Source organism: Electrophorus electricus, chromosome 10, assembly GCF_013358815.1.
Source record: "Electrophorus electricus isolate fEleEle1 chromosome 10, fEleEle1.pri, whole genome shotgun sequence".
NCBI classification, from domain to species: Eukaryota; Metazoa; Chordata; class Actinopteri; order Gymnotiformes; family Gymnotidae; genus Electrophorus; species Electrophorus electricus.
This window is the reverse complement of record NC_049544.1, coordinates 14,468,179-14,495,905: the sequence shown is the minus strand read 5'-3', so window position 1 is coordinate 14,495,905 and position 27,727 is coordinate 14,468,179. Positions and strand designations below refer to the sequence as shown.

Sequence of the window (27,727 nt, the reverse complement as noted above, 5' to 3'; positions counted from 1 at the left end):
GAAGTAAACATTAGAGTTTGAATTTTTCCCATCCAAGTCTCATGTGACTCAACTGCAAATTCAGAGTAAATGTTCATTTGAGCTGTGTCATGAAAGAGGCACTGTTCAACCAGCTGAAACTGGCATCACCGTAAAGATGTCTTCTGCAACCTAAAAAGGCATTCAATCACGACTCTTATAGGCCAGCAAGAAATCGTGCTGCTATTACAAAATCTTTTTGACAAAATTATGTATCCACGGGAACACAAAATTTCAGTGAACAAAAAAGTCTTTGTGGGGACGGTCAGTAATATTCATGTTAAATTTTTCAGCAATAACCTTTCTTATTCTCAGGGAACCTATTTATTCATTAAAACAATGCACAGTCATGATACAGGAAAATAGCGAAACAGATCGGTTGCAAAGATTCTATTCTACATTAAACTATATAAATAGTATGGAACAGTGAAAAGTGAAACCTGCAATCTGTCTATAGGTTGTTTGTGTGTGTGTGTGTGTGTGTGTGTGTGTGTGTGTGTGTGTGTGTGTGTGTGTTTGTGTTTGAGACTATATATATATATGAGTGTGTGTGTGCTTCAAAAGCTCCTATTTACTCATTTTGCAGGTGATCCTTTTTGGACAAAAGCACCACGCCCTCTGGCCAGCATGGGAAACCCTGACTACAGCAAACAGGCTGAGCGCTGTCGGAGCACAGTGATGCACACTCGCGCTCCCTCACTCCCGTGGACGTTTCAGCACAGTCTCTCATCTCTCCCCTCCTCCTTTGCACTTGGAGGATCAGGAGGTTCCCAGCCAGATTTCACACACCCACACAGACCAGAAATGCAGCCAGTGCTCTGTGTGGATGCTGTCTCCCATTCTCTGCCAAAACAGAAGACATAGGAGTCTACAGGTTCAGACACACAGCCAAGAGGGCTCATGCCATGAGAAGTTCCAGGTGCTGTCCTGTCCAGAGGACCGGACCCCATGGTCCTGATCTGCTACTCTGGTTGGGGGTGTTAGGGGTCACTTCTGGTCATTATTCCTACAGTGTCACTCAGGACGTGGGGATAGCCCCTACCCTACAGTGGCCTCACTCCCTGCATCCTGCAGATACTCTGCATGGAGGGGGGGTCAGGAACAGGAAAAGCCTGGCGCACTCAGGCAGAAAATACCACACTTGTCAACAGTCCCCACCTCATTAAATCGCCCCACCCTTCTCCACCAAAAAAGAAAAAAAAGAAAAACTCATCAACAAACTGGTAAAATGAATGAAATTAAAAGTAAAGTTGGAACAATTAAGAGCTTCATACTCTAACCCCACTGAATTAATTGACATCTTCTAGAAGATTGGTGTGGAGGATGATAGAGAAGTGAAGTACTGTGAAATCCAGGTAATGAATGGATGACAGTGTAATGCACAAGTCACGTAGCTGTGATTTATGAGGAAATGAATTTAAGACCACAGAAAAGGAAATGAAAATGAGGAAGCTTCTGGTGAAGAAGACACTTAAGAGGGTCCATGCGGAGAATGCGCACATTAATATGTAAGACCCATGTTTGCTGATTAAATCTGTCCCCAGCCGGAGTCGCCGAGACTGGACTGAATTTTACTAAAACCAGATCATCTTAAAGGGAAAGCATGCATTTGTCTTAAGATCTGAGTTCTCATTTTGCCATCTGTGGTGCCGGCCAGAGGTCAGGGCTGCAGAAAAGTCATTTCTGTCCCCATAATGCCAGGCAATCACTGCAAGCGTCATTACCATACATCATCACGTCACTCTCAGATAACAAATTCAGGAAGGAAAGTGGACTTCCTGTAGAAAAGTCATGGTTACATATTTGAAAACACACAGGTACAAACTCAAGTAGCCAGTCTCAGCAAATGTGAGGTCCCTGGGTTTATAGGCTATCTAACCTGCCTAAGCCTACATGCTTCCTCTGTTCCACAGTGAAACTGATAGTGACTGTTACTGGAGGTCAAGCAATTAAATCTCCGTAATCACCACAAACCACATTCTTTGTCTGCTGGTCCTGATATCCATAAATATGGGTGCAGGGGAAAAATAATTGCCATAGTTCATGAGGGCTGAGCAGGCATAAGGCTCTGCTCTAATTAGGAGCCGCGCGACAGTAGTGGCAACTGGGGAGTGTCGGCGATGACAGCCGATGGAGTGTGACATGCCGCTGGCTGTCAACAGCCGCCAGGCCTGTCTCTGTCCCGGGGGAGAGGCGGGCATGAGTGGCTTGGTTACGGAGTGATGGCGAGATGGGGAACTCTGTTCGCTCTCCCTCTCTCTGTCTCTCTGGAGAGAAGGCCAGGCGGCAGGTACTCAGATGAACCACAAGAGACGTGAAAACTGAATGCAGTCAAAGAGCAGACTGAAACACAGCAAGCAGCAGTGGTGGACACTGAAAGGACCCTGTTTTCAAGTGTTAGGGGTCCCCCGTTTGCAGGTGGTAATACGGCAAATCCTGGCAGGTTCCCTTCAGCAATCGCAGAACTGCCGATAGGACACACGTGGAAGAGACAGTGGGCCTGATACAGTCGCACTGTACGCACGGACACATGGCTTGGAGCGCAAGCACTGTCAGAGAGCACCGGGCGGATGGCCACGCAGAGCAGTGTGCCCACTATGTCTAAACCATCACCAACACCTGCCCACATTCACACTCTCACTCAGTTCAATTCAGTTCAATGGTGTTTTACTGGCATGACAAATATTCACATTTGTACTGCCAAAGCTTTGATGAAGAAATGTTTAACACATTAACCAAAAGATAAAATAGACAACAATACTACAACTGCTACCAATAATAGTAATAACAGCAACAATCACTCTCACTCTCTGTTTCTCTTTCTCCCAGTCCTTTACTCATCATCTTCCTTCCTTCCTTCCTTTCTTTTATCTGCCTCTAGGATTGAACCAGCCCTTCCTGATCTGACGTGTTTTCTGCAGTCTGGAGCAGGCATGTTTGAATGGAGACCACAGGGCTTTGCTGCTGGAGCAGGGCTTCACATTACATTACATGCATGTTCAGAGTCTCAAACCAGAAACCCTCCTCCCCAATTTTCTCTCCACAGTGATTTCTACAAAAGGAACACTGAAAGGGAACAAAGTTCAGGAAAGAGATCCAAAATTCCTTCCAGCTAAGTCCTCCACTGACTGCACTGTCGAACATAAAACACACACACACACACACACACACACACACACACTATACTGAACTGGTCTTCCCTCTCTGCTAGCAAACACTGCCCGATGACTCTTATGTGTAAGTAACCCACTTATGTGATTATCTGTGTGTGTGTGTGTGTGTGTGTGTGTGCGTGCGTGCGTGTGTGTGTGTGCGTGCGTGTGTGTGTGCACGCGCGTGTGTGTGTGTCTGTGTGGCTGTGTGTCCGTCCTTCCATGTTTCGCTTCGTTGCTCTGCTGGTATTATATGTTCTTAGTTAATGCTTGTCAAACTGCTTTTCTATTTGTAGCCACAAGTTAAGTCCTGGAAAGGTTATCATGCAGGGGTTAAAACCCATTGCCTAAGTCTCAAAGTCTCATTAAATTCGGACCAAATGCTCCCCCCAAAAAACTTGAATGTCTCTCTTCTGCTCACTAACTTATTTACACAGAGATCCAGTGATCCAATGCTTCAAGGCTGTGCTGTGCCAGAGAACATCTCTGATACACAGCAAAGTTTTTATCTGCCTCTCTCACTAAACACACATACAACTGCAACACACCCACACATACAAACACAAACTCAGTCAAACATCTCCCTAAACTCCTTTTCCTCTGATCTTCTTTTCTTTCAAGGGCAAAAGAGACGTAAAGTTCACTTGGCCAATTTTTCTCTCTCCATCTCTCTCTCTCTCTCCCTCCCTCTACCTTTCCAGCTTTTTTCTTCAGCATTAGATGAAGGAGAAAAATATGATTGCCATAAACAAACACTAATTGGAAGCTAATTTTGTTATTTCTTGCCTGGCTGATTTATGGCCTCTGGGCTGGTATGAATAATTCATAGGTGTGGCGTGTGGCTGGCCCCCGGTGAGCTGCGAGGCCCAAGCTCACCGTGACACTGCGCTGGGCCAGCCGCCACAGATCCACGCCCACAGTCCTCCCCTCTTCTTCACCTCCTCCTCATCCTCTCGCGCTTACCTCAGAGGCCCAAGCCTCTGCCCTGATGCGGAGAGGGGGAGCGGAGGAAGGGAGCAGTGTGCCTGCCTGCCTGCACGCTCTGGCTGCGGAGCGAATGCAGGGAGGGAGAGGTGAGCAGCTGACATTTTGCTGGTGCTGGAGCAGAGGAGATTAGGAGCCAAGGGAAGGACGGGTGAGCGAGTGGGCTGGCTGGTTGCCTGCAGTGGCCCAGCACATCCGAGGCCTCTCGGAGATAGGGGACGGTCCATTTTGATGTCTGAGGTCGCCATAAAGAGTAAGCTGTGGAATTCACCAGCATTCAGGAAGTTGGGATTCTGGAGCTCAGCAGTGAGGAACTACACAGAGAAAATCATCTTGTTTTTAACCGAAATGTATGGCAACTGGACTGTCATAACATTTTGCTGTATCATGCTTCAAATTCTCCATTTTTTTTCTGTTGGAAAACATCTGCTCCTGTAATTGCCTCTCTGCTAAGTAGCCCTAACGTCTGAGGAATTCACATGCATCACAGTGACCTAATCACCATGACCATTCTCATATAAACCAGCTTTAAATGCTAAACATTTTAATGAGCACAACATTTGCCAAATTTAACTTATACCAATCACTTGTAACAGTCTACTGTGCTGTTTTCTGTTGCCTGTGGCCTCTGTTGGCCTGAGTTATCAGAGCAGAGGCTGCTCTGACACCTGCCAGCCAGTGCTGTGTCAGAGCTTACAGGCTTACCAGTCACAGCGTTGGACACATTGGTGAGCGTGGACAGTGGGACAAGGTGGAGGAAGATAAAAATGTCAGCTATGTGAAAAGGCTGTTAAATGGCAGAGATGCCCACTCGAAGGGTTTACACCCTGACCTCGCCACCGAGTGCTGCTTGTCACCCACAATCTGTCATCATCATGGAGAAGCACCACCTCAGGAGACATGCTGCCGCAGGCCCCGACAGCCAAGCTTCCTCCCCTGCTTTCAACTCTCTTCTGTCCCAGGCCTTCTCTCTCTCATGCTCTCTCTCCCAGCCCTGCTCTCTGTCTCTCTCTTGCACTCCCTCTCATAGCCCTGCAATCTGTCTCACTCTCTCTTGTCCGTTACCTCCCCATATGGCCTGTGGCCATGGAACCATCATGCCTTGGCCCGACTCTGCCCCTTGTCTTGCTTGTTATCATCACAGAGCATCGGGCCGGTAGCCCGGGAAATGGTGTCAGAGAGGCCGTGAGGCGCGGCTCGCTACGCATCACCAGCAGTGACAGCCAAATCTCATGCACATGCAGCCACACTGCAAAGAGGCTTCACACTCCTAATCATCTCCCCAGGCCTTGTTTTCCAAGAGTGTAAACATATTGGCCTATCTTCTTTTGGCAATCAATATCTTCCTGCCTTTCGTCTGAGACACGGGGCTCTCTCTGATCTTTCTTGCAGGAGGTAGCACATGGCATGACTGGAGAAACTTCATTGTCAACTTCATTGAATCACTCATTGTCATATGGATGGCTGATTAACCGATTGACTGATTAACCAATAAATCATTAATCAATACTAGAGAAGAATGGGCCTCATTCACCAACCATCCTTAAGTAGAAATTTATTCTTAAATCCCACTTATGCAGTTTCACTAAGATTCAGATATTCACCAATGTTTTCTTATTTGGGATTTGTTCTTGAACATGTAATTATTTTTCATTATTTTAGAAAGCAATCTCTTTAAGAATAAATAAACACGACACTAATACTTTAATCCACATCAGTTATGTTTCTTGGGAAGCATGCCAGCCAACCAGTGAAATAATATTAAAAAAGTTGCATCTCTCTGTCTCCATTCTGCAGTAATTAGGAAAAAAGCCAGAATTGCAAGTAATAAAACCAGAATAAGGGGCATCGTTTGGACTGGGTCTATGGGGCTTGAGCCCTGAATGTTTTGATGCCCAATCCAAATGATTTTTCCATCTCAGATTTATTAAAACAGTGTCGTATAATACTACTCACTAAGCACAAAGGCAGAAGATATACATGGACATAAATGCTTTCTTCTGAAAGTAAGATAAAGAGGTGGGTGTGGTGGAGAGTTTACACAATTCAGATTATGGATGGACAAGCAAAGCAGCTAAAATATAGATAGGTAACTTGTCTAAACATAACCCTTTTACTGTTAGTGAATGTGAACACATGAACTGATATGGCTACTATGCTGTTAGCCTTAGCTTAATGTACTAATATAATGTTAGATCTCTTCATTCCTTCTCTGCTCCCTTTAAGTAACATTATTGATAAACTTTTCTGATAAATATTTTCTGAATATAAAAAGCCCCCTGGTCAATTTTGAGAATTAAAGTCAGAATTCTGAGAAATGAAGGCACAATTAGGCACACTTTTTAAAAAATGTGGCCAAAATGGGTTTCCATAGATTTCTGTATGTGCGCAAAGCCCTGCAGTCATGTGCCCTTTTATGAGCTTTGGCAAGGTATTTGCTTATGCTAATTAGGAACAACTGGCACACGCTTTCAGTTTACAAGAACAATGGGATTCATCATTATAAGCACAAAGATGTGAACAATTCTGCGGTCAACTACAAGTTTAAGAAAAGACTTAAGTATTGGCGAATGAGGCCCAATGTTACCAATGGCAAACGAGGTGGTCCCACACCTCCGCTCTGTGATGATGTGGCTGCTCTAACTGTGTCTTTACACTGCTCCCATCTCACTGGTGCAGCATCTGGGCCTGAGATTAAACCCCCAATCTCCTGGCCAGGTTCCTGTGGTAGGATCAGCATGTCTGCCACCTGGCATTCATATCCATCCCAAGACTAAAGCATATCAGAAATGCAGGAAGAAGAGATGGAACTAGAGTGTAAAGTCAGCTCCTTTCTCTAAAGAGGCTCATCATATGAACAATGTGGGTTCACATCTTCATGGAGATAAGGGGGATGAGGGTGGGGGGCATCACTGCTTTGTCTTCATCTGCCAGCCAATGGGAAAGAAAGCACTCAAGAATATTCATGATATACTTGAGTCCTCATGGCTCTAATGGAAATGTACTACATGTGAATTTTCTTAAAATTGCTTTTCTCAGTGCGAGATTAATACACGGGTGAGTGAACTAAATTCTGAGGCCTCTAATCCCAAAGTGCTCTGAGTGGACTCTTATTCAATGGCCGGGGGTGAGGGAAATGGCATCTCATGAATAGCAAACAATTATTAAATGGCAGCATTTTCACCCCAACTCTCTCTTCCTCTACTGTTCAGCAAGCACAGCAAATATCACAGATGACTATACAAGCCTCTGAGAGCTTTCTAAGGTTCTTCGATAACATAAATTCCAAGAGATGCCTGAAATTGGAAAGCAAGGACACATTCTAAAATTGTTTTAGGTGTGACACCGAATGTAACCTACACTTGGGGTAAGTGGTGGTAAGGCTATTTTAAAGTCACAGATGATCATCCCTTATCCTGTATAAAAACACGACTAAAAAGATGCAATAGTTTGCAGGCGCCACACTGGGAGGGGTTCCACGAGAACGCCTACACACTCATGTCCATTTCCACTGTCTAAGAGCTGCCGTCTGTAGCCAGCATATCCCAGCGGCACATAAACAGTGTTCCTAGAAGGGTCCTGTAGTTATGCTCCTTCAAGCCATCCCTTGTCTGGCTTATGAGGACTCCGTTCACCCTGTCCTCACTTAGAGACTCTCAGTGGTCCAGCCAGGGATGGTTTGCACAGATGTTATACTGAGACACCCAAACACTCATACAAATGCACATGGATATAGACACACACAAGCAAACACACACACACACACACAGACAGACAGAGCTTTTTTCTTGAGTGTCCCAGTGAGGTTGTTCACCAAGTTGTCGGACAGACGCTTCCCCCCTGGGGAGACTCTGACTAACAGCCACCAGTTCTCGGAGTTTGGCGATCAATACGGCGATAATTGAACTGACTCCACTGTGCTCATTCATTATTAAAATCTTACACTAAATAGATGTGATTTAGAGGCCCGTACCTTTGACATCATTAAGCCACAGTTTCGGAGACCTACTGCAATCCTGTGCTGAGGGAAGCTGTCCCAGCCAACACATGCAACACTAACATCTTTGCATTCGGATCATGTTGCTTTGGGCCGTGGTGTTTATAATTTTATTGAGCATGGAGGAATGCCATTCTGGATAAGGAATGAGTTCCCTTGGCTAAGAAACAAAACAGCAGCAGGAGAGAAACCCCCCCCCCCCCCACATTTTCACCTCATGTGCAGAAGCAGGGTTTAATCATCATAAACTTGCCATTTTACTGACAGGAGACATTGACTGGTCCTAATCGATATGAAATAAGATTCAGGGAAGTGGGGAGCCATGTTTTAGTGCTCTGGCAGGTTGTCACTAAATCTCACAGTGGTGTGCTCGTCCCTGAAGGCTTATGTCAGCTGCTTCCCTTTCCCTTTCTCCAGCAGGTTCTCCTCAGCTTCACGGGATTAAGGTCACACAGACAGGAATTCACGGAGGCGTGGAAAAGTGCACGTTTGGATGTATCAGTCTCAAGTCTAATTGAGGCTCTCTACTACATCTAAAAATCCCAGTGGGAACTGCAGTGAAACACTGTCAGGAATTAGCAGGGAGGAGGCATAAGCTGTCAGGGACTCTGATACACTCTCTCCGCTGTGCATTAGTCATAAGAGCTCTATTCTGTGAGCAATTAAGCCTGCCACTCTGATTCCGAGGCAAACCAGGGCAGTGTTAGAGAGTGGAGCAAACGCCACCGCCCTTTAGTGAACTTTCTGAGTGTCAGTGTCAAGCTTTCATTTTCCCCCTGTGCGAACTCTTGGTCTGATGTGAGTTCCACTTCTGCTGTGCTGTTTGTGCATTGTGCTGTTTCCTTTGGCAGGCTTCCTGTGTCTCACTGCTGCCCTGCACGAGGGCTGACCCCAGCAGGCAACAGCGCGAGCTCTCTCGGCCTTCCACTTCCTGACAGGCTGGGAATGGAAAGAGGGGAGCATTGGCTAAACAAGAGATAGACAGAAGAAGTAAAGGAAGAGAGGAATGGACATTGATGATGAAATGTACTGCACACAAGACAAATTGAGAGAAAATGCATTAGGGAAAAGAGATGATAACAATTATGGAGGGACAGTAGGGGAGAAAAAACAGGAGTGAACCAGGACCCTGGAGCGCTACGGGACTCTGGAGACCTAAGAGAACCTGGAGACATATGGGATCTTGGAGAGCTGTGCAGCCTGTGTTGCAGCTCTCTCAGAAGTTCATGGTCCCAGGGCATGGGAGGTGCCTTCTGCAGACTGCTTTAAGGTCTGATCACAGGGCTGGGAAACAGCGTAGGGCAGGAGTGCATGACTCCAGGCTGCAGGGTGAGCACATCTGCAGATGATGGATCTGAGGGGCTGGGTCACAAACATCGGAGGGAGGAAAGGGGGAAACATTCCTTCGGGTCTTGACCCTGGGAAAAGCATAGCAGGTGGGTTGACAGCATGCCATTTGAGCACCCTCACATTTTCGCACTTGCACACACACAAGCACACACACAAAACGCTAAATGTCTGTGAAAGGTCAGAGCTGCCGGGCCTGCCTGCCCCAGCGGAGAGGCCATCCAAGAGAGGCTCTGCTCCCGCGCCTTTTGTCGGTGCAGTGATATTCCTCCTGGGTTCCTGCTGCGAGAAGGTCATCACCAGCCGGCAGCAGGCATGGAGTCGCCCCGGAGACCCTCGCCTGTTGGCTGCCGCTTGCTGCGGCCTCGTCCCTGAGCAGGCCATACGATTGTGTGTGTGATTGTGGAGGCATGGCTATGTTGTTGCCTCACTGCCAGCGATGCTGTCATGAAAGTGTGTCTCTCAATGGGCCTTGCTCCAGCATCAAGGGTGGGCAGCACAGGCTGACAAAAAGACCAAGGTATTGGAGTCATAGAGAATCAAGGAACCTAAATAAAGCAAAGGTGATCTTTAACATCTGAAACTGCAGGGGTTTTATTTAGTTATTAATTTTAAGTCATATTATTGAGTAATTACTGTGAATTAATTAGTAACTACAATATGATAGTAATATGAAAGGTGTAGTTACAAGAATGAAGAATGAGTCTGGTTTCACTTGCAGGTTCTTGGGTTAAAAAGATATTTTCCTTTGGGCCATCAGACACTAAAAGGCCTATCAAGCAGTTTTCTATAAAACCAGGGGCACCAAGAGACTTTACACAACCAAGAGACTTTTATCTTTCACAACAAATTCTGGGAATAAAGCCTTCGCTAACCAACATACTTGATTGAAATTAAAAAAAAACTCCATGCCTCTATTGTTCTCTCATACCTGCTCTATACCTTTCAAATATTCAGTTTTCCAGCAGATGTTTATACTGAGCAGTGCTCTGCAAATGGGTGATGATCTGTTAGTGATGATCACCCAAGTAAACAATGTCTGTAAAACCACACTAACTCTGGACCTGAGGCACATGGCAGCATGCTTTTGCACACATACATGCACACACACAAAAGTGCAAACGCATAGATGTGCCTTCTCTTCAGTGTCACAATCAGACTGCCTCATTCCTACTGTGATAATAATCACAGGGCTGCCTCTGAGAAACAGAGCAGAAATCCATCACTCAGTCTCTCCCTCTTTCCTTCTCTCCTCTCAGAGTATGGCTCCGCAGCAGCCGTGCCACTGACACAAACCCTGGCACCCTCCGCCATGCTGGTTCCACCCCCGTTTGTTTTGTGAGCGTCAGCCAGATGCATCATGGGTTCGGGTGGGGGCAGTGGCGGGCCTCTCCACGACAGCGGGCGCCTCCCCCCCCACTGCAAGCCAGAGCGCCCGAGTGCAGGCGCGTGGCCCAAGAGGCCTAGGCACGGGTCGGGGCAGAGGAAGCGGCAGGGCTGATCCTCACTGCCATGCTGCTGACAGGCCGGGGCAGAATCCACAGACCTCCCCTCGCCTCTCCAGCAATTAGCGGTGTCACAGTTTCATTAAAGCATCAGCCCTCAGTTTAAGCCTGCTCTTTAGAGTGCAGATAATAGGACATCTATCCATGCTGTTAAGACATAGGCTTTGTTGAGAGGGAGTGGAGAAGACACCAAGAGTGACAGCGAGTGAAGCTGAACTCACTACTCTAATGGTGCCAGCATGGCTGCACTGAGACAAGGACCGCTTGCTTCATCAGTTTGCATATACAGACATTGGAATGCAGTTGACTAAACCATTTCAGCAAAATCATCAGTGGCACAAAGGCTATCCAAATGTTCATAGGTGGTGGACCAGTATAGAATTGGCAGACAAAGGCAAAATATGACAGTCATGTCTCATTCCAAGCATGAAATCTACTAAGTATTCTAAAAAAAACGAAAAAATAAACTCAGGGCATAGGCATACCAAAGTCTTGTGATAGTCAGGTGCAAGAAAGGGCAGAGATTTCCAAGGTTTTACCGACTTCTACCCTAGTGTGGGATTTGGATCATAAAGAGAAGAAGAAAGGAAAGAGATTTTGGGTTTTTTTTCACATCATAAGACAGTGAGAAAACCTTTGTTCATCTAAAGCACAGTGAGTTGTGCTTTTGGGTCTCTTGCTGTCTTTCCTTTCACATGTCTTTACTTTGGGTCTTAAAGGAGGGCTCCAGCACCCCCTAAAACACAGGGGGAAGGACGGAGGTACTCTGGGCTAAATGGCCCCAGGAGAATATGGGGACCGCTGGATAGAAGCACGCTGGTTTGTAAAGGCAGATTGGAGTTAGCGGAGGGAACATGGTCCAATGGGATTGGAATGTTCGTCACGTCTTGGCATCCGGGGCTTTGAATTATTTATCGACTTGTATGTATGTGTGTGTGTGTGTATATGTGAGTGTGTGTGTGTGTGTGTGTGTGTGTGTGTGTGTGTGTGTGTGTGTGTGTGTGTGTGTGTGTGTGTGTTTGCTCAGAGCCCTGCTTCCCTGAGCAAGCAAGATAGTGATTCCCGCTGTTTGATACTGCCTCTCCTCTGGTGACTAAACAGGGGCTATGAAAGAGTTCATGGCTGAAGTCAGCTTCAGAAGTCATATTAGCCATGAAAAAAGGCCACTATGCAGCTCTGCTGAGTCTCCATGGGGGCACATGGACCATTCACGCTAGAAAGTAACATTTAAAAATCGAACAACACACCAAACTGATTGCAGATAATCTATCTCTCACTTAAGGAGAAGCACACATACAGTACAGTACATGCTAGTGCTGTCAACTAGTGGAAACTGACATTCGATTATTACTTCTAAATAAACATAGGTTTGAACCAAATTTTTACATGTTGTGTCCATAAGAGTGTAAATCAATACAGTGAGTGGCATAACTATTTGTATAGATATATTTATTTCAAAATAAACATTTCTCTTTCTACTTTTCCTTGATATGACAGAGGGAATAATAATCAAACCATTGGGGATCTGCAGTGCATGAAGCTTCTGTGTCCAATTTTTATTTAGTCAGCACAGTTGTATGCACTTTTGTATTTTTTAAAATACATTTAAGACACAATTCTGATAAATTTGATGACAATAATTTACCTTAAAGTGCTACTAAAACTGATAAGGAGGCTTCTTCCATTCTTGATGCTAGAATTCACAAAATGCTAGCTATCATAAAAAATGCTAGCAGACATCAGGCCAAACTCGATTGGGTCGATAATTTGATGATGTGGTCTCAATTTGCTAGTGCTGGAATGGTAGTCTAACTGGTAGGCTTACATACAAATTTATCACATTATTCCACAATTTTGTTATCTACTGACCAAAACTGCATTCTCTCTGCAGATGAGTTATGACATAATTGCCGTTTTTATCACACTGTTGTTGAATTATTTACTCATTTCAGCTTAACCTACACTTCATTTTTAATGAAAGTGAGGTTATGTGACTCCTGTCTGTCATGCAGTACATTCACAGTGCAGTGGTCATGGCCCACGTGAGAACTCGTGAGGGAGACAGCAGACAGTTTTTCCCAAGTCAAATATTAATTTTCACAGGTGAATGTCTGTTTGTGAATGTGAGTTTTTTTTAACAATTCATTTTTATAATCGAATTTAGAATATTTGTTGACAGCAGTAGTAGTTGTGGCCAAAAGTTCTAAGACTGACAAATTTTGGTTTTCACAAAGTTTACTGCCTCAATTTTTTTTACATCCTTTTGTCAGATGTTTATATGGTATAGTGAAGTACAATTATAAGCATTTCATAAGTTTTAACTTTTTATTCACAAATACATCCAGTTTAAGCAAAGACTTAATATTTAGTGTTGTCCCTCCTTTATTAATACTTTTGCAATTCACCTTGAACTGCTGGATAACAGCTTCTGGGCAAAACCTTGACTGATGGCAACCCATTCTTGCTTAATCAGTGCTTGGAGTTGATCACAGTTTCTGTGTTTGTTTGTCCACCCTCTATTTGAGAACTGACCACAGGTTCTCAATGGGATTGAGATCTGGGGAGTTTCCTGGCCATCGACCCAAAATTTCAGTGTTTTGTTCACCAAGCCACTTGGTTATCACTTTTGCCTTGTGACATGGTGCCCCGTCATGCTGGAAAAAGCATTGTTCACCACAGTTTCTGAGCAAGCTCTGCACTGGTGGTGACCTGATCCCGTAGCTGCATCCTCTTTCGGAGACGGTCCTGGCACTTTCTTGGGTGCCCTGAAGCCTTCTTCACTGCAGTTGAACCTCTCTCCTTGGAGTTCTTGATGATTCGATAAATGGTTGATTTAGGTGCTATCTTGCAGGCAGCAATGTTCTTGCCTGTGAAGCCAATGCAATGCAATGCAATGCAATGCAATGCAATGCAATGCAATGCAATGCAATGATGACTACATTTGTTTCATGGGAGGTAATCATGGTTAAAAGAACAACACTTCAGGCACCCCCACCCTTTTAAAGCAACCAGTCTGCGCTTCTAATCAGCATGACTGAGTGATATCAGCTGCCTTGCCCTTGTTAACACTCCTCTTTAGGAGGTGGTCCTGGCACTTTCTTGACTTTCCTGGGCACCCTGAAGCCTTCTTCACTGCAAATGAACCTCTCTCCTTGAAGTTCTTGATAATTCGATAATTGGTTGACTCAATAAATGGTGGATCAGCTGCCTTGTCCTCGTTAACACTTTCTCCTGAGCTAAAGAGAAGATCACTGAAATGATATTAGCAGGCCATTTTGTGACAGGGCTGAAATGCAGTGGCTGGAATGCAGTAATTTTTGTGATTAAGATTATTTTTATGGCAAGGAATGACTTTGCAATTCATCTGATAACTCATTAAAATCTAGAGTTAATGCAAATTGTGAAAACCAAAATTTGTCCCAGTCTCAAAACATTTGGCCACAACTGTTCATGCCTTCTTTGCTTATTTGTGGTCAGACTGTGGTCTGATCCTGTGTATTTCAGAGCTTAGTTTGACACACACCATAATATAATCAAAATAATCATATGAGGCATGCAAAAATAACTAGTGCTTCCATCCAGCTGGTAAAATCTTTCCACAGCAGTCAGAGTTCTGTTTGCCCAAGGGATCTTTCACAACAGAGTTGGCCATATTCTCTGAGAGAGAAGGATTACTCCCCTGCATTTTAGATACTGAACAATTCAGCATAGCAAGAAATGTTTTTTAAGTTTTGTTAATTTGCCAGAGGAAGACAACCCACTTAGTGGTGTTGTTATTCAATAGGAGATACCTATGTTAGCAAAGATAGAAAATGTAAACAAACTATAGACCTCCTGTTTCACACTTTCAATAAATCTACCATTTATTTCAAGGGAATATGGGCTCATTCTGTATGTTGCTCTCCACAGGTGTAATGCAGAGAGATATAGAGCAATAGAGATTGGGGGAGAGAGAGATTCTCGGGAAGTTCAGCAGGAGCTGTTTTGCTGCTAGGCTGAATGGGTGGAAGGCTCGGAGGATGCTCCCGGGCCTGTCCCTGTTAATGTAGCGCCCCTGGACAAGCCTGGGGCTCTGGGACTCCAATGGCATGTTTGCCTGCCTGTCATTTTACCTCCCTGTCTGCCTCTCCCAGTGGCTGTCTCTCTGTATGCCTTGCAAATGTCTTTCCTCACTCCTCCTTATCCTGTTTCTATCTGTCTTCCCCTCCTCAAAATCCTCTTGCATCAATTTCTAGGCAAGCCTCTACTGACCTGGATGCCTGTCCACGTAAGTCTCAAAACTACAAAACAGTGCTGACCTGCCAACAGTCAACCAAACCTGAAATAAGGCATAAATTTAGAGATTTAAAGAAATATATGTTCGGTGACAGTGGTCCCTCTCATTGTAAACATACCCTCTAATACTTATCCCCTTTTACAAGTCATGTTGAGCAGATGAAAAGAAAATAAACAAAAAAGCCCCTTACAACCAATGCTTTTAGTGAGACATGCTTCAGTCTGTGTGCTCTGTTATGGGATACTGGAAGAAGAGGCTGAAGAAAAGAGGGACAAGTCACACCACACAGAAGGACTTTCTTCTTCAGTGAGCTACACAGAAGAGAGATTTGCCCAATTTGGCATCAACTGGGTTTGACACTGGAGATTTGCCTTGTTTATCTTCTCAAAAGACTTACTTCATGGTGCTGACTTCTCACTGAATCTTTTGTAGCTATGTTGCTGGTGGTCCTGCTGTTACCCCGGCAGCCATCTTCAGCTCAGAGGATCTGCAAGACTAACCCTCCAACCCTTGGGAAAGCACTTCATAACATTCTGTGTCTATGTAGAGCAAATACAATGTCTCAAAGCAAGATGATTGCTACACATAAGTATATTTCCATTTGACTGCCTACATTTTGATAACAGTCACGCGGACCTCAGTGCACATAGTTTAGCTTGGGCAAACAATTTGGCTCTCTCTCAGACCTTGAAGAATGGACAGATGCTCAGATGGTTGCAACACAGACATATGTTTGCTTATGTGGGCAAATTTCAACATCAACAGTTGAGTGTCGAAATCTGAGAAACCATCGGAGTCACCTGAGAAACCATTATAAAGTATTATTCTTTAAATATGGTGGCATTTATTCAAATGCTTGAAGGAAGATACAGATGTCAGGTATACAGATACAGATACTTTTATTTGTAATTACCACTGATATCTGCATTATGTAAGCATTCTACCAACTACCAGGGCTTAGCTGGCATCAGTCATGTAACAATGCCAAAACAAGAGAAAACTGCATGTCCTGTGTTCTAGTAAGGGCCCCCTATCTTGATAGGTTTATTCCCTAAAAGCCTTGACTGCTCTAATTTTAAGAGTGTTCTTAACCTCACTTAACTTTGTCCATGCCACAAGAGACTCCAATCATGTTTTTACAAATACCCCCACCCCCTCTCTCTGGTTTGCTCTTTCTCTCTTGTTTGAATGGATGACATACATACAGGGTTTCATCAATCAAGAGCAGATGAAATATGGGGTGTATAGAAGCTGGCCAAGCCCCAGGGTCCATAATATATCTATAAATCCTCCATGGTCTGAAAAGGGGCTGAGTAGCAGAGTAGTACCAATGACCCAAAACCCAAAAACAGATCCATGTAACACCACAAATAAATACACCACGTGCTAAACCTGGCAACATGACACAAATGTCAATGGCAATGACAGCACAAAGAAAGTGGCACATTCTCCAAATAAACTACAGTTTGCCATATCCTGTCCAATTCCCTGTCAGATTAGCACTGCTAATGATTTGCATATAAGCCACATATTAGGCATAATATGAATATTTACTGTAGCAATATGGGTTAAGTACATTTCTCAAGGGTACACCAGCACTACACCCCTCTGGCAACCTGCTGTTCCCAAAGCACTACTGCACATTAGTGCCTGTAGTGCCCAAAGCCCTTGCTTTCATCTCCTCCAGTCTAATGCACACACATTGATCCTCTTGGACAGGCTCCTTGGACAGTTAGGATAATTAAAATGATGCTAATGAAGAAATACAGTATAATGCCAAATTAAATATATATTAAATATTCCTTTGAATGCTTATTTAAGTAATTTACCAATTATTATTTGCACTATTACGTTATACGATCTGCAATCATAAAATCAATTTCAGGCAGGAGTGCTGTCCGACTGGGTCCTAAAATGTGTGTGATTCATGATATCCAAATGTTTCATCTGTATGAAAAAGTAGTGTTGCATTTACATTATATATATTTTTCATTCTAATTAAATATTAATTTTCCTTTTGAATACAACTTTCACGTAATATTTATTAAGTACTTCACCTCCTTGAGTGTTCTGTTTTCTGCTCTACAGGAAACACCTCATACTAGAATGCATTAACAGCATCTCCCAATGACCTTTTCACACCAGGCCTGATTTAAAAGCAGCAAAGACATACAGTCGAGATGTTGGAAAGTGCCTCTATGGCAATTATTATTATGCATAATTATTATGCATAAAAGCTATGCAAATCACTGCATATATACATATATATATATATACATATATATATATATATATATATATATATATATATATATATATATATATAGAGAGAGAGAGAGAGAGAGAGAGAGAGAGAGAGAGAGAGATCAATATTAATGGTTATTTTTTTTATATATAAAACCAAATGTTTATTAAAACAAATGTTTATCCTGTCCACTATAACAAGTGGTAAGCCTATGGCAATGTGATTGGCCCCAGAGAAGATTATTTCCAAAAGATCCTAACTGGGGCTAAAAGCATGTGAGAGTGGGATCAGTTGGGTTTTTTTTAGAATAAAAGAGTTAGTGGAGCTGATCTTAGAGCACGACTGTTGGATTACTTAAACCGAGAACATTTATCTCCTAACATTTGTCCAGCATTGCGGTGGGTGGAATAAACAACCAGAGCATAAAATAACTTCATAACTACTATGCACATTTTACTGCTGTTCATAGAAGTTGTTGCATTTTAAAGCTCTTTTCATTGACTATTTTTGCAGACTATGAGGTGCCATCTAAAGGTCTAGTGGAACATCTATGAAGTAGGAAATGCAGACCAAAAGCAGTGAGAACAATGTGGAGACCAAAAGCTGAATGAACTACACTTCACAATCTGGTTTCTTCAAGTACAATAGTATGGAGAATTGTACTGAAGGCAGGTAGGCAAGGCAATATTCGTAGTATATCAGTATTAGCAACAAACTATTGGGAAAACATAATGTTTTCATCAAAGCTGATGAGCCTATATAATGTGACCTTCTATTCACCTTAATTACGCTTAAATGCAATAAATATAAAGTGTCATGCAGGAATTAGATATTAATTTAAAAGTGTAGGGATTTATCAGCATATTCTTATCAGAGCCTCACAAATAGGAAGGGCATTCCTGGAGCAGCAGGAGACTCCAGTAAAAGATGTGCCTTTATCAGACTTGAAAAAGCCTCCAGTTTGGATCTTGCTGTGTTTTCAGTTGGTCAGCATGTCTGCACAAGCTAACATACTTTTTCCTGTTCCATCATTTGGGCTCTAAGAGAGGAGGTTCTGCTAAGCAGACAGGTTAAACAATACCTCTTGCTAACATGATGCAAAATGTTTGGATCAAAAATACAGAAAGACTTCAGAAGGAAGCAGTGCAGTTACAATCACACTCCAAACTCATTGGAATATGTTAATGTGTGTTACAAAGTCTGAATGGTGACAGTAAACTGCCAGCTCCATCTGTAAACATGAAGCAGTTAATCATGGCTGGGCCAAAGACCATGTCAATATCTACACACCTTTTCCTTCCATTGTCTTCAATTCTAATGACTAATAACCAAACATACCAAAAAAGGTCCCCACAACTTAATTTGCAAAGAAATACCACAGGCATGTGCAAATGTGTGTGAGGAAAATAATTAAGACATCATTAAAAAAACTATTTGGCACCACATGGTCCCTGTGTTCAGAGAAAATAATACACCTCCCCTGTTTAGTAGAGACATAAATAAATCTCAGGGATTAATACTGGGCACTGATGCTTGCCACTAATTAAAAATGTGGCTGGATATGAGACAGAAACATGGCAAGGCAGCATGGCGAAGGCTCTTCTCAGGTGGCCACGGAGACAACTATTGTTCCTGTACCGTGTTTTTTGCCTTTAAGCTGAGCAGACCAACTGTGCTGAGGCAGACCAATTTCCTGCCCAAAATCTACTATTTGTGACCACTGGGCCCCGTTTCCAGCTTCCTTTTGAGAAACAATGGCTCTGGTCACAATTAGGTCGCACAAACACGAAACGAGTGATGTGGTCGAGTTAAAGTAGGCCTCCAAACTGTTAATGACTCAGTGGAGAGCTATACTAAGTTCACCGTGCAGCACAGGAGCAGGCTGACACTACTGGAGATATTTGCCCGTAGTGATGTGCTGGCAGGGGAAGGGGGGCAGCCACCTGCTCAGCAGCGTCACCTGGTTCCACCTCAGTGAAAATAAGTTGTCAACCCTGCGACACAAGCTCTGTTCACTTTGATGACCCGGGCTATTTGAACTAATAAAACAGCCTCGACAGCGTCAAGAACTGAGGCAACATTGGTTGTTGTGGATTAATTAGCTGTGTTTTCCAGCACTGACACAGTCACCTAGAAAGGATTTGAACTCACATAAACAACAGAACAGCATAGGAGCATAACAACACCTAGCCTATTATGGGAGCCTAATCGCCTTTGTGGTGGTTTATTTGCAGTCATTTATGAAGCGTGATGGTATGGTACCCGGCGCTAACAGACCACCTGGCCACCCTGAGCTCCTCAGTAGGCTGCTGCTAGGCCAGCCAGCTGATTCATTAGCTTTTATGCTCCTTCTGGCCCACTCGAGGACAAGACCCACTTTAATTAGTGCGGCCATGTTTGCTCAGCATCTCTCACAAAGTCATGGTCCTGATGGGTAATTGCGACCCCCACGCTGCTAACCACTGATTCTGGGGCACAACGCTGTCCTAGCCCTCCAGTAAGCTATTAGAAAAAAAAACATTGGGGAACAGTGTGTGTGTGTGTGTGTGTGAGAGAGAGAGAGAGAGAGAGAGAGAGAGAGAGAGAGAGAGAGAGAGAGAGAGAGAGAGAGAGAGAGAGAGAGAGATTCTGTGTGTACTCTCATTTATTTTCAAAATTCCACCATCGGAAAAATACCTTGCCTTTTTTCCCCTACAAAAACAAATGCAGTTTACTTTACAACTCAAAGAGAAAAATGATTTCCTTTTCATTACTTATGTTAAGGTCAAGGTGTTAAATGGATAAATCCTGCTAATATAACAATACAGGTATATACAGAGGTGTGTGTGTGTGTGTGTGTGTGTGTGTGTGTGTGTGTGTGTGTGTGTGTGTGTGAATGTGTGTGTGTGTGTGTGTGTGTGTGTGTGTGTGTGTGTGTGTGTGTGTGTGTGTGTGTGTGTGTGTGTGTGTGTTTGAACAAGGGCAGAATGTCCGACAGAGGGGTTATAGAGCTTACCCACTATAAATACCAGGTCACTGGAATGCTGCAAGAGGATGCTAAAAATGCACATGTTGGACCTCTTACAAACTGGTAGGTCATCTCCATGACCACTATAATATTGAGAATACTATACAGAATACATCTCCATGAACTTCACAGTATACAATACTGGGAACAGAGATGAGGTCACAACGTCAATACTCTTGGTTAACGCCCCATTGTAACACAGTAGTTGTTATAAACTGGCTGACTTGGCAATAAGAAAGATTCGCTTTCAATTAAAGCAATTAAAGCCATTTACATCTGGTATGACAGTGCCATTTCTTAGAGGATAAAACCGAATGCACTGAAACCTGGGACAGCCTGATAAGACCGCAGAAGTTTAGTTTAAGTTTAAAACATATATTTAGGTTTTAAATACAAACGCTATCCAATGTGAAGTAATGGATACATATTTACTATTTTTATCCTTTACATTAAGCAATTAGACCATATAAAGCAGGAAAATCAAAATGCAACCCAAAAATTAAAAACCCTATGGAGTACTGGAAGTTTAACGGCAGTAATAACAGTGGTCTTAAATTGCTCCCGGTTTTTCCCCAGTGTTCATGAATGTAAATGCATTGTATCAACAACGGAGTCTAAAGTGAACAATGGAACTAAAAGACAATGTGCTACCCTTCTGCAGCATAGCTGCATAGCAATGGCAAATGTGTCAGTGAATCCACGGAAGAGACTGCGAAACGTGACCCAGCTCTCACGTCACCAGTACAAATAACCAAATGCTCTTCAGGCACTGGGGTTAAAAGGTCCTAAGGATAAGATACTGGTCAACAAAATGCTCGAAATGTGTAATCTGATAGTATGTTTTACCTTAATCCATAACAAATTCCGGCTTAAGTCAATTAAATCGTATTAACTCACAATAAACAGGAACGCGTTCACGCAATTGTCCACAATATGCCAATTTAAATCGAATATGTATTCCTAAACCAGAAGGAAAAGGTTAGCTTTAAACAAAACCCATAATAATACCATTGTCCCGTCAGTTAATAAAAGGATAACGAGCGTGGAAAAGTTCATCAAAAACTGTGGACCACAGGCCCCGCGCGTAAGAAACGGTTAGTAGCAGGTATGCGCGTGCGATGCTGCCACCATCAGGCCGCTGGCGTGACCGAAGCAGGCGTGAATATGGATCGATCCGTGCCTTGGAGAAACTAAAGGGAGCAAAGCATTTGCAAAACTAAAACAAAACGGGAGCGGATAGTTTTAACTGTCTGTTTTAATAAATGAATAAAATATGAAGCCTATTAAGAAATGGACACAGAGAAACCCTTTAGTAATGAGAAGAAAATAGTGATCCCGGTTTTGGAACCCTTTAAACCCTGTAAGTTTGGCTCGAAGACAAAACGTTCATTTCAAATGCCTTCCAAAAAAGATTCAAAGGTCAGGTGGCCTATAACCACAAATAAGATATTTGGCGCCAAATTTTAAAAGCTATTTTATTATTTTGTGCATTAATTAAATTAAAGTTAGACCTGCAGATGAACACAGTAATCTTAATGGACAAAATCATGTTTCACAACTGAACTATAAATTATATATACAGATGACTGACTAAGATCAAAGTAAACAGCTGTTTTCATTGTTAAGAGTCTCAAAACCAGTTAAAAAAGCTTTCTATCCATTCTCTGTGGTTATTTTAACACTTTCTTCAGTCTATTCATCTGCATTTAAGCTATGTCAAAAAGGTATAGATAGGTAAAACAATTCGCATTAGGACATGGATAAGGACGTGCAACGGCACTAAATGTACAGGAATGCCACAGTCCTGTCTCCGTCCGTATAATGCCATAGTCGTGTCTCCATCCGTATAAATCGCACCCAGACTCACTACAGCTGCCCGGCCCTCAACTTTGGCACGCTGCCACAGTTTTGTTGCAGTCTTTTTAAAAGTGATACAAAAACCTGCAACTTTCTTTTTCATAGCTTGTTATAGTCATAGATAATAGCAAACTGTAGCACTATACATTAAACATCTGTTTCTAATTCGAGGTTAAAGATAGATCATAGTACTCCATAGAAATAACGGCTTTTAGTTAGATAAGATTAGGCTTCCCTGCTGTTGGAGCACTTCAAAAACACCGCTGTGCTCCTAAAGACTGCATATTGGGAATGTTGGGAGTTAGTCGGGGATTAGTCAACTGCCGGGAACTGGAACGCTTATGGGGAAGGTTTAAAAGTTAGGGAAGAAGAAATTAACGGAGGAAAAGTCTACAAAAGCATCGAACGCAGGCGCATTTACTTTCAAACTAGATGTGGGCTAGCCGAATTTATTCAATCGACCATTCATTTGAGCAGATTTTTGCAGTGTCCCCCTACACGGAGCGCACATGCATACACAGACCGACATCGGGAAGAATCCTCTTTCAGGGATCTATCTTGGGATGTTGCATTTGATTAAAACGACAAATTTGACCAAAAGTTCAGCTAGAGGTGGACTCTTTAGACGAATGCCAAGAGTACAACGTAACTCAGCACAAATATGGCCAAGCTAAGTAAACGGCCTCATAGAATTATCATCACCACGCAATATCGAAATTAATGAAAAGTAACTTTTGCAAGTTAGTCAGTTAGAGCTCCGCAGGACTGGAATACAAAGGAGGACGTGGGTTATCGAGCAGTTAAAGTTCGTCGAGTCAATTACGCAGGTAAAGAAACGGGCGACAACTTCTGACTGCCGAAGAAATACACTAATCAACGAAATATCCTTTTTAAAGCCACAATATTTTTAGAGATAATAGCAGGGCTTACCTCTGAATACTTGTCCTCGAACTGAAACCAGTAAACTGATCACAGCAAGCAGACAAGTTAAAACTCTATCCATTGCGGGAGTACAGCGGACGCTACCCCCAGCTCCAGGGTAAAAGCAATACTATTGTTCCGCAGTTACAGTGCAATTATTCCCGTTTTTTACAGTTACGCAATGGAACTGAAGTCTTCTGTGTTTCTCTCACTCCCTCTGTCTCACCCCACTTGGTTAATTGTGTATCCTTCTAGCGGCTCCACAGTCGTAGTGACTTCTAGACAGGCAAGAGGTGTTGACGTCACCGGGCATGAAAAAAAGACTGGGAACTGCGCGCTCTCCGTAAGAGGGGGGTATTGTGTGGTCCGTGAATTTTGATCAGAACCGATGCAAAGTAATGAGTAATCTCCACTGCTGTGTTATTTGGCATCGGTGGCGATGATTAGGTTGTTATTTACTGCGATATGCGAACTCATATCCTTATTCTACTAGACGCTGGCTGCGTGCGTAGATCAGAGTTGAACCAACGTTCCGACAAACCGAACATACGCGGCAGAACTTTTCAACGTCTCAGATGTCGGCTTTGAAGAACATTGGTACACTGTTTAAATAAAGGAGGGGCGAATATGTTTAATGGGTGGAGTATAGTGAAACGCCATAATCGCTGACAGATTTTATGACCACGGAGAAGACATCAGAATTGCGTCTTTGGAAAGGCATTTCCTAGAGAAACCGTAATACACAACTTGCTTAATACACAACTTAATTGTCTCCTTTCCGACAGTTATGCCATTTTTATAATTTTCTTTTCTAATGATGTAGTTTGTGACAGTCTATCCCCAGTGACATTTGTGTAACTAACTGATTATCTATGCTACCTTCAAAGCTAATGTGTCTATAATTCGTCCAAATGTTACATGCACACTAATTAGAATGAGGGAATGCGGATTTTATCAAAACCTTTTTGATAAAATCTATGCCTTTTTAAGCATTCCTGAGTGGCTAATTACATTATTTTCAAACATAAGAGAGAGAAAATTGCGTTGTACCCAAGATTTCCAGAGAATGGACGTTTCGGACAAGCAAAGAAAAAATGTATTGCTTATTTACAGCCTTGTTCCGCTCTGCACAACCTTTCTTAACGCACCGACTTCAGACCAACTAAAGATAATCTCTGAGGCTGAACTTTTTACTTAACCACATTAATTACACGATACGTGCAATTGTTCTATACTGAGCCGGAAAAGAAGCAAGAAAACATCTTCACTATAACATAACATGTTTTCGCTCCCGATTCCAGCCATTATTTTTCACAGGTCCATTGAAACAATAATTCAGACTTGTTACCTACCTAAATGACTGTACCTTTTTAGTTATCACAGATTACCTTTAGTTCCTTTAAATGCAACTGTGTTGTTTGTGTGCACTGCTCCAATAATGCATCCAAAGACTCGTTTTAAAAACGTAACTAACATACTTGAACATTGTTTCTTTCTAAAAGCATGTGCAAAAATCACTATATGATGAAACTATAGAAGTACCATGGCTTGCTTGTACAGCATAAGTCTTCCACTGAAGTTGTCTAGTTGTCTAGAAATTCCAGTTAGTCCAATAACCTTTTTTTTTTTATTCCTAAAAATAGGTTACGATGTTGAATATGTTGCCTGGTTTAGAGGGTTAAATAACTATAATTATATTAATTATGTTATTATTGCCTTTATTGTATTTATTTAGAAAGTTTAGTAGTAGGTTTTATTTTACAGTATATGGCTAGAATGCATGAGAGGCCAGGGAGTTTTTTTTATGCATAATGACTGACTGACTGACTGACTGAATGAATGAATGAATGAATGGTAGAGCAGATGAAAATTATAATTAAAAAGGTTTTAACAATACTCTTTAACAATTTGATAGTGTCTGTGCACATGTGCTAAATTAGGAAAGAAAATCAATGCAGAAAAGTTGTCTTTATATTTACATTCATTGTTGGGAAATGTGGGACTTTTATTGCAGCCTCAGCAGAAATCCATCTTGGACATTATATTTGAAATTGATTTAAATATAGAGCTGTCCTTGGTGATGTATTTGTGTAATAATTCTAGCTATAACTTTGCAGTATTTACATGACATGATATGGTTAAGATACTCGACTAGTAATCAGAAGGTTGCCAGTTCAAGCCCACCACTACTAAGTTGCCACTGTTGTTTCCCTAAGCAAGGCCCTTAACCCTCAGTTGCTCAAGTAGTATTCAAACATAATTGTAAGTTGCTTTGGATAAAAGTGTCAACTAAATGCCATAAATGTAAATTATCTTCACAGAAGATCTCTCCATTTCTCCATTCTAAGTAGATCTTTCATCAAATCTCTTGGCATTCTAATAAGGTTTTTATTGAGCTCTGACCCAAAAATAGCTGGTTAGGTATATGAGCATCCTTGTGGTTACCAGTGGAGGTCATTGTAAATAGGCATGGTCATGGCTGTGGATGCCAATGGAGGTCAGTGTAAATATTACTGTTTGATTAGCAGTGGGGCTTCCGTTGAGCATCAAGGAACTCAGGAGGAGCATCAAGGAGGAGGAGGAGGAGATATGTGTTTTGGCCTCAAATGGTGAAGGGTGAGTGCTGGGCCAGAACTAAAGCCATAGTCTAAATGAAAAAGAGATTATATTGGTTAGCCTTCACAATTAGTCTAATTAAAGTTACAGTAGGGTGTTCAATAAACTTAATTGCAGAGATGAAACAAATAGAGGGAAAATGTGATTTTTGTTACATAATTTGATTTAGTTTTTGTTTTTTTATTGTTTTGTTTTGTTTTTTTTAATGGAGGCACTGTCTGATGTGGTAAAACTGCCTCATTTAGTGACATGCTGTCTCTGAGTGATACTATATTAAAAGTGTTTTTATTTAGTTCCTGGTATGTGAACTTTATCAAATGAGACGTTCTAGCACATTAGGAAGGGTGGGGCTTGTAGATGTTGATGCCAGTGATTACAGTATATAGAGCTCATTGCAAATGACTAACAAAAAAACAGCTATATTCAACCAAACATTGCATTTATTTTTAGGCCAGAAACCTAGTGTTTCATATACACGCTAGGTTTCATATAAACACTAAACTGGTGATCAGACTTTGCAATATGTTTGGAAATGTATAATCTTTCTCTTAGATTTGAAGTAGATTAGTTGTATATACACTACATAGGGACTCTGAAGGCTATTACAGTTAGTAAGAAGTACAAAATCAACTATCAACAAAGTGACTTAAAAGCAGCCCTTTGGAACAGCAGGACCATGGTCAAAGCACGGCTGCATTCCACTCCTCTGAAGCACTTTCCCCTCGTTTGTTTGTAAGGAAGTCATGTAGTACAGAGGGCTTTTGATACTCACACAAGCAAACTAAAAAAACAGTAGTGAAGAAAGAGACTTGTAGAACATCTTTTTAGAATGGTGAGACAGTTACGACTGGGTAGTGGTTACTGGGGCCATTATTCCAGGGATTTTGGCGCCATTCTAGCTTTTTTTATATATAATTAAAAAGTTTGTGTATGTTGATTTCCTATCATGCTTCAGATGGATATTTGAAGAGCTGAATGCAATGAGTGAAAGGTTTATTTGAGAGTGACTGGGTCCATTTATTGGGTCATCAGAGGATCTTCATCATCATAATAATCACCATGTAAAATAAAAAATTTCAAAATAAATAAATAAATAAATAAAAAAGATATATATATATATATATATATATATATATATATATATATATATATATATATATATATATATATATACCTTGTGGGTATGGGGAAAATGTTTCGAATTATTCAGTCACTGATTTCAGCAGTCACATTACTGAAGGCTATCATATACTACCAAAACAATTCAATCTGTTCATTAGTGTCTGGTTGTTATGAATTTGTGTACTGAATGAAGGGTGTCGAAAGGCATGAAAAGGACATATCTTAATGAGTGAATTCATATCAGAATTTACCATGTTTCCCAATGGACCTTTTTTATTTTGAAAATGGCAGGCCATTTTTTAAATAAAACTGTATTCCTTTAAAAAAAAATAGATAAATACTATGTTTTTTAAGACCACAACCAGATCAGACACCACCTGATTCAGTAGTGCTATTTGGTAACAAATTTAAAAATATGAAACAATTATATTGTTATCATCGCAACTTTAAGCTTTCTGAACATCACAATCCTTTCACATACCATCTCCCCAGTACTCTCAAAATTATCTTTTTGTTGTTGTTTTTGGATGTTGGGGTTGGGGGGTGGGGGGGCTGGCTAACTAGCAAAGGAGCTCAGATGCTTTTATTTCAAGAATGATTTGTGACAAGATTTGATATCGAGTTCCAGCTTGTGAATTTAGGGGGATAAAAGCACACCAGTGAGAGAGAGTTCCAGAGAA

General features: G+C 42.1%; 1 protein-coding gene across 22 annotated transcripts in view; it reads right to left on the bottom strand.

Annotated features, from left to right (window-relative positions):
- ptprma (protein tyrosine phosphatase receptor type Ma) overlaps positions 1-23,865 on the bottom strand; it is a 163,865-nt gene extending 140,000 nt beyond the window's left edge. For 15 of the 22 annotated variants that reach the window (XM_027001943.2, XM_027001977.2, XM_027001967.2 and 12 more), the window contains exon 1: positions 23,319-23,864. In XM_027001943.2, coding sequence (XP_026857744.2) covers positions 23,319-23,391 — 73 coding nt within the window. In that variant the 5' untranslated portion in view covers positions 23,392-23,864. Of the gene's footprint in view, positions 1-23,318 lie in introns of all 22 variants that reach the window. The other 7 variants (XM_027001916.2, XM_027001925.2, XM_027001935.2 and 4 more) reach the window with 2 other exon arrangements.
- Between the last annotated feature and the right edge of the window lie 3,862 nt (positions 23,866-27,727).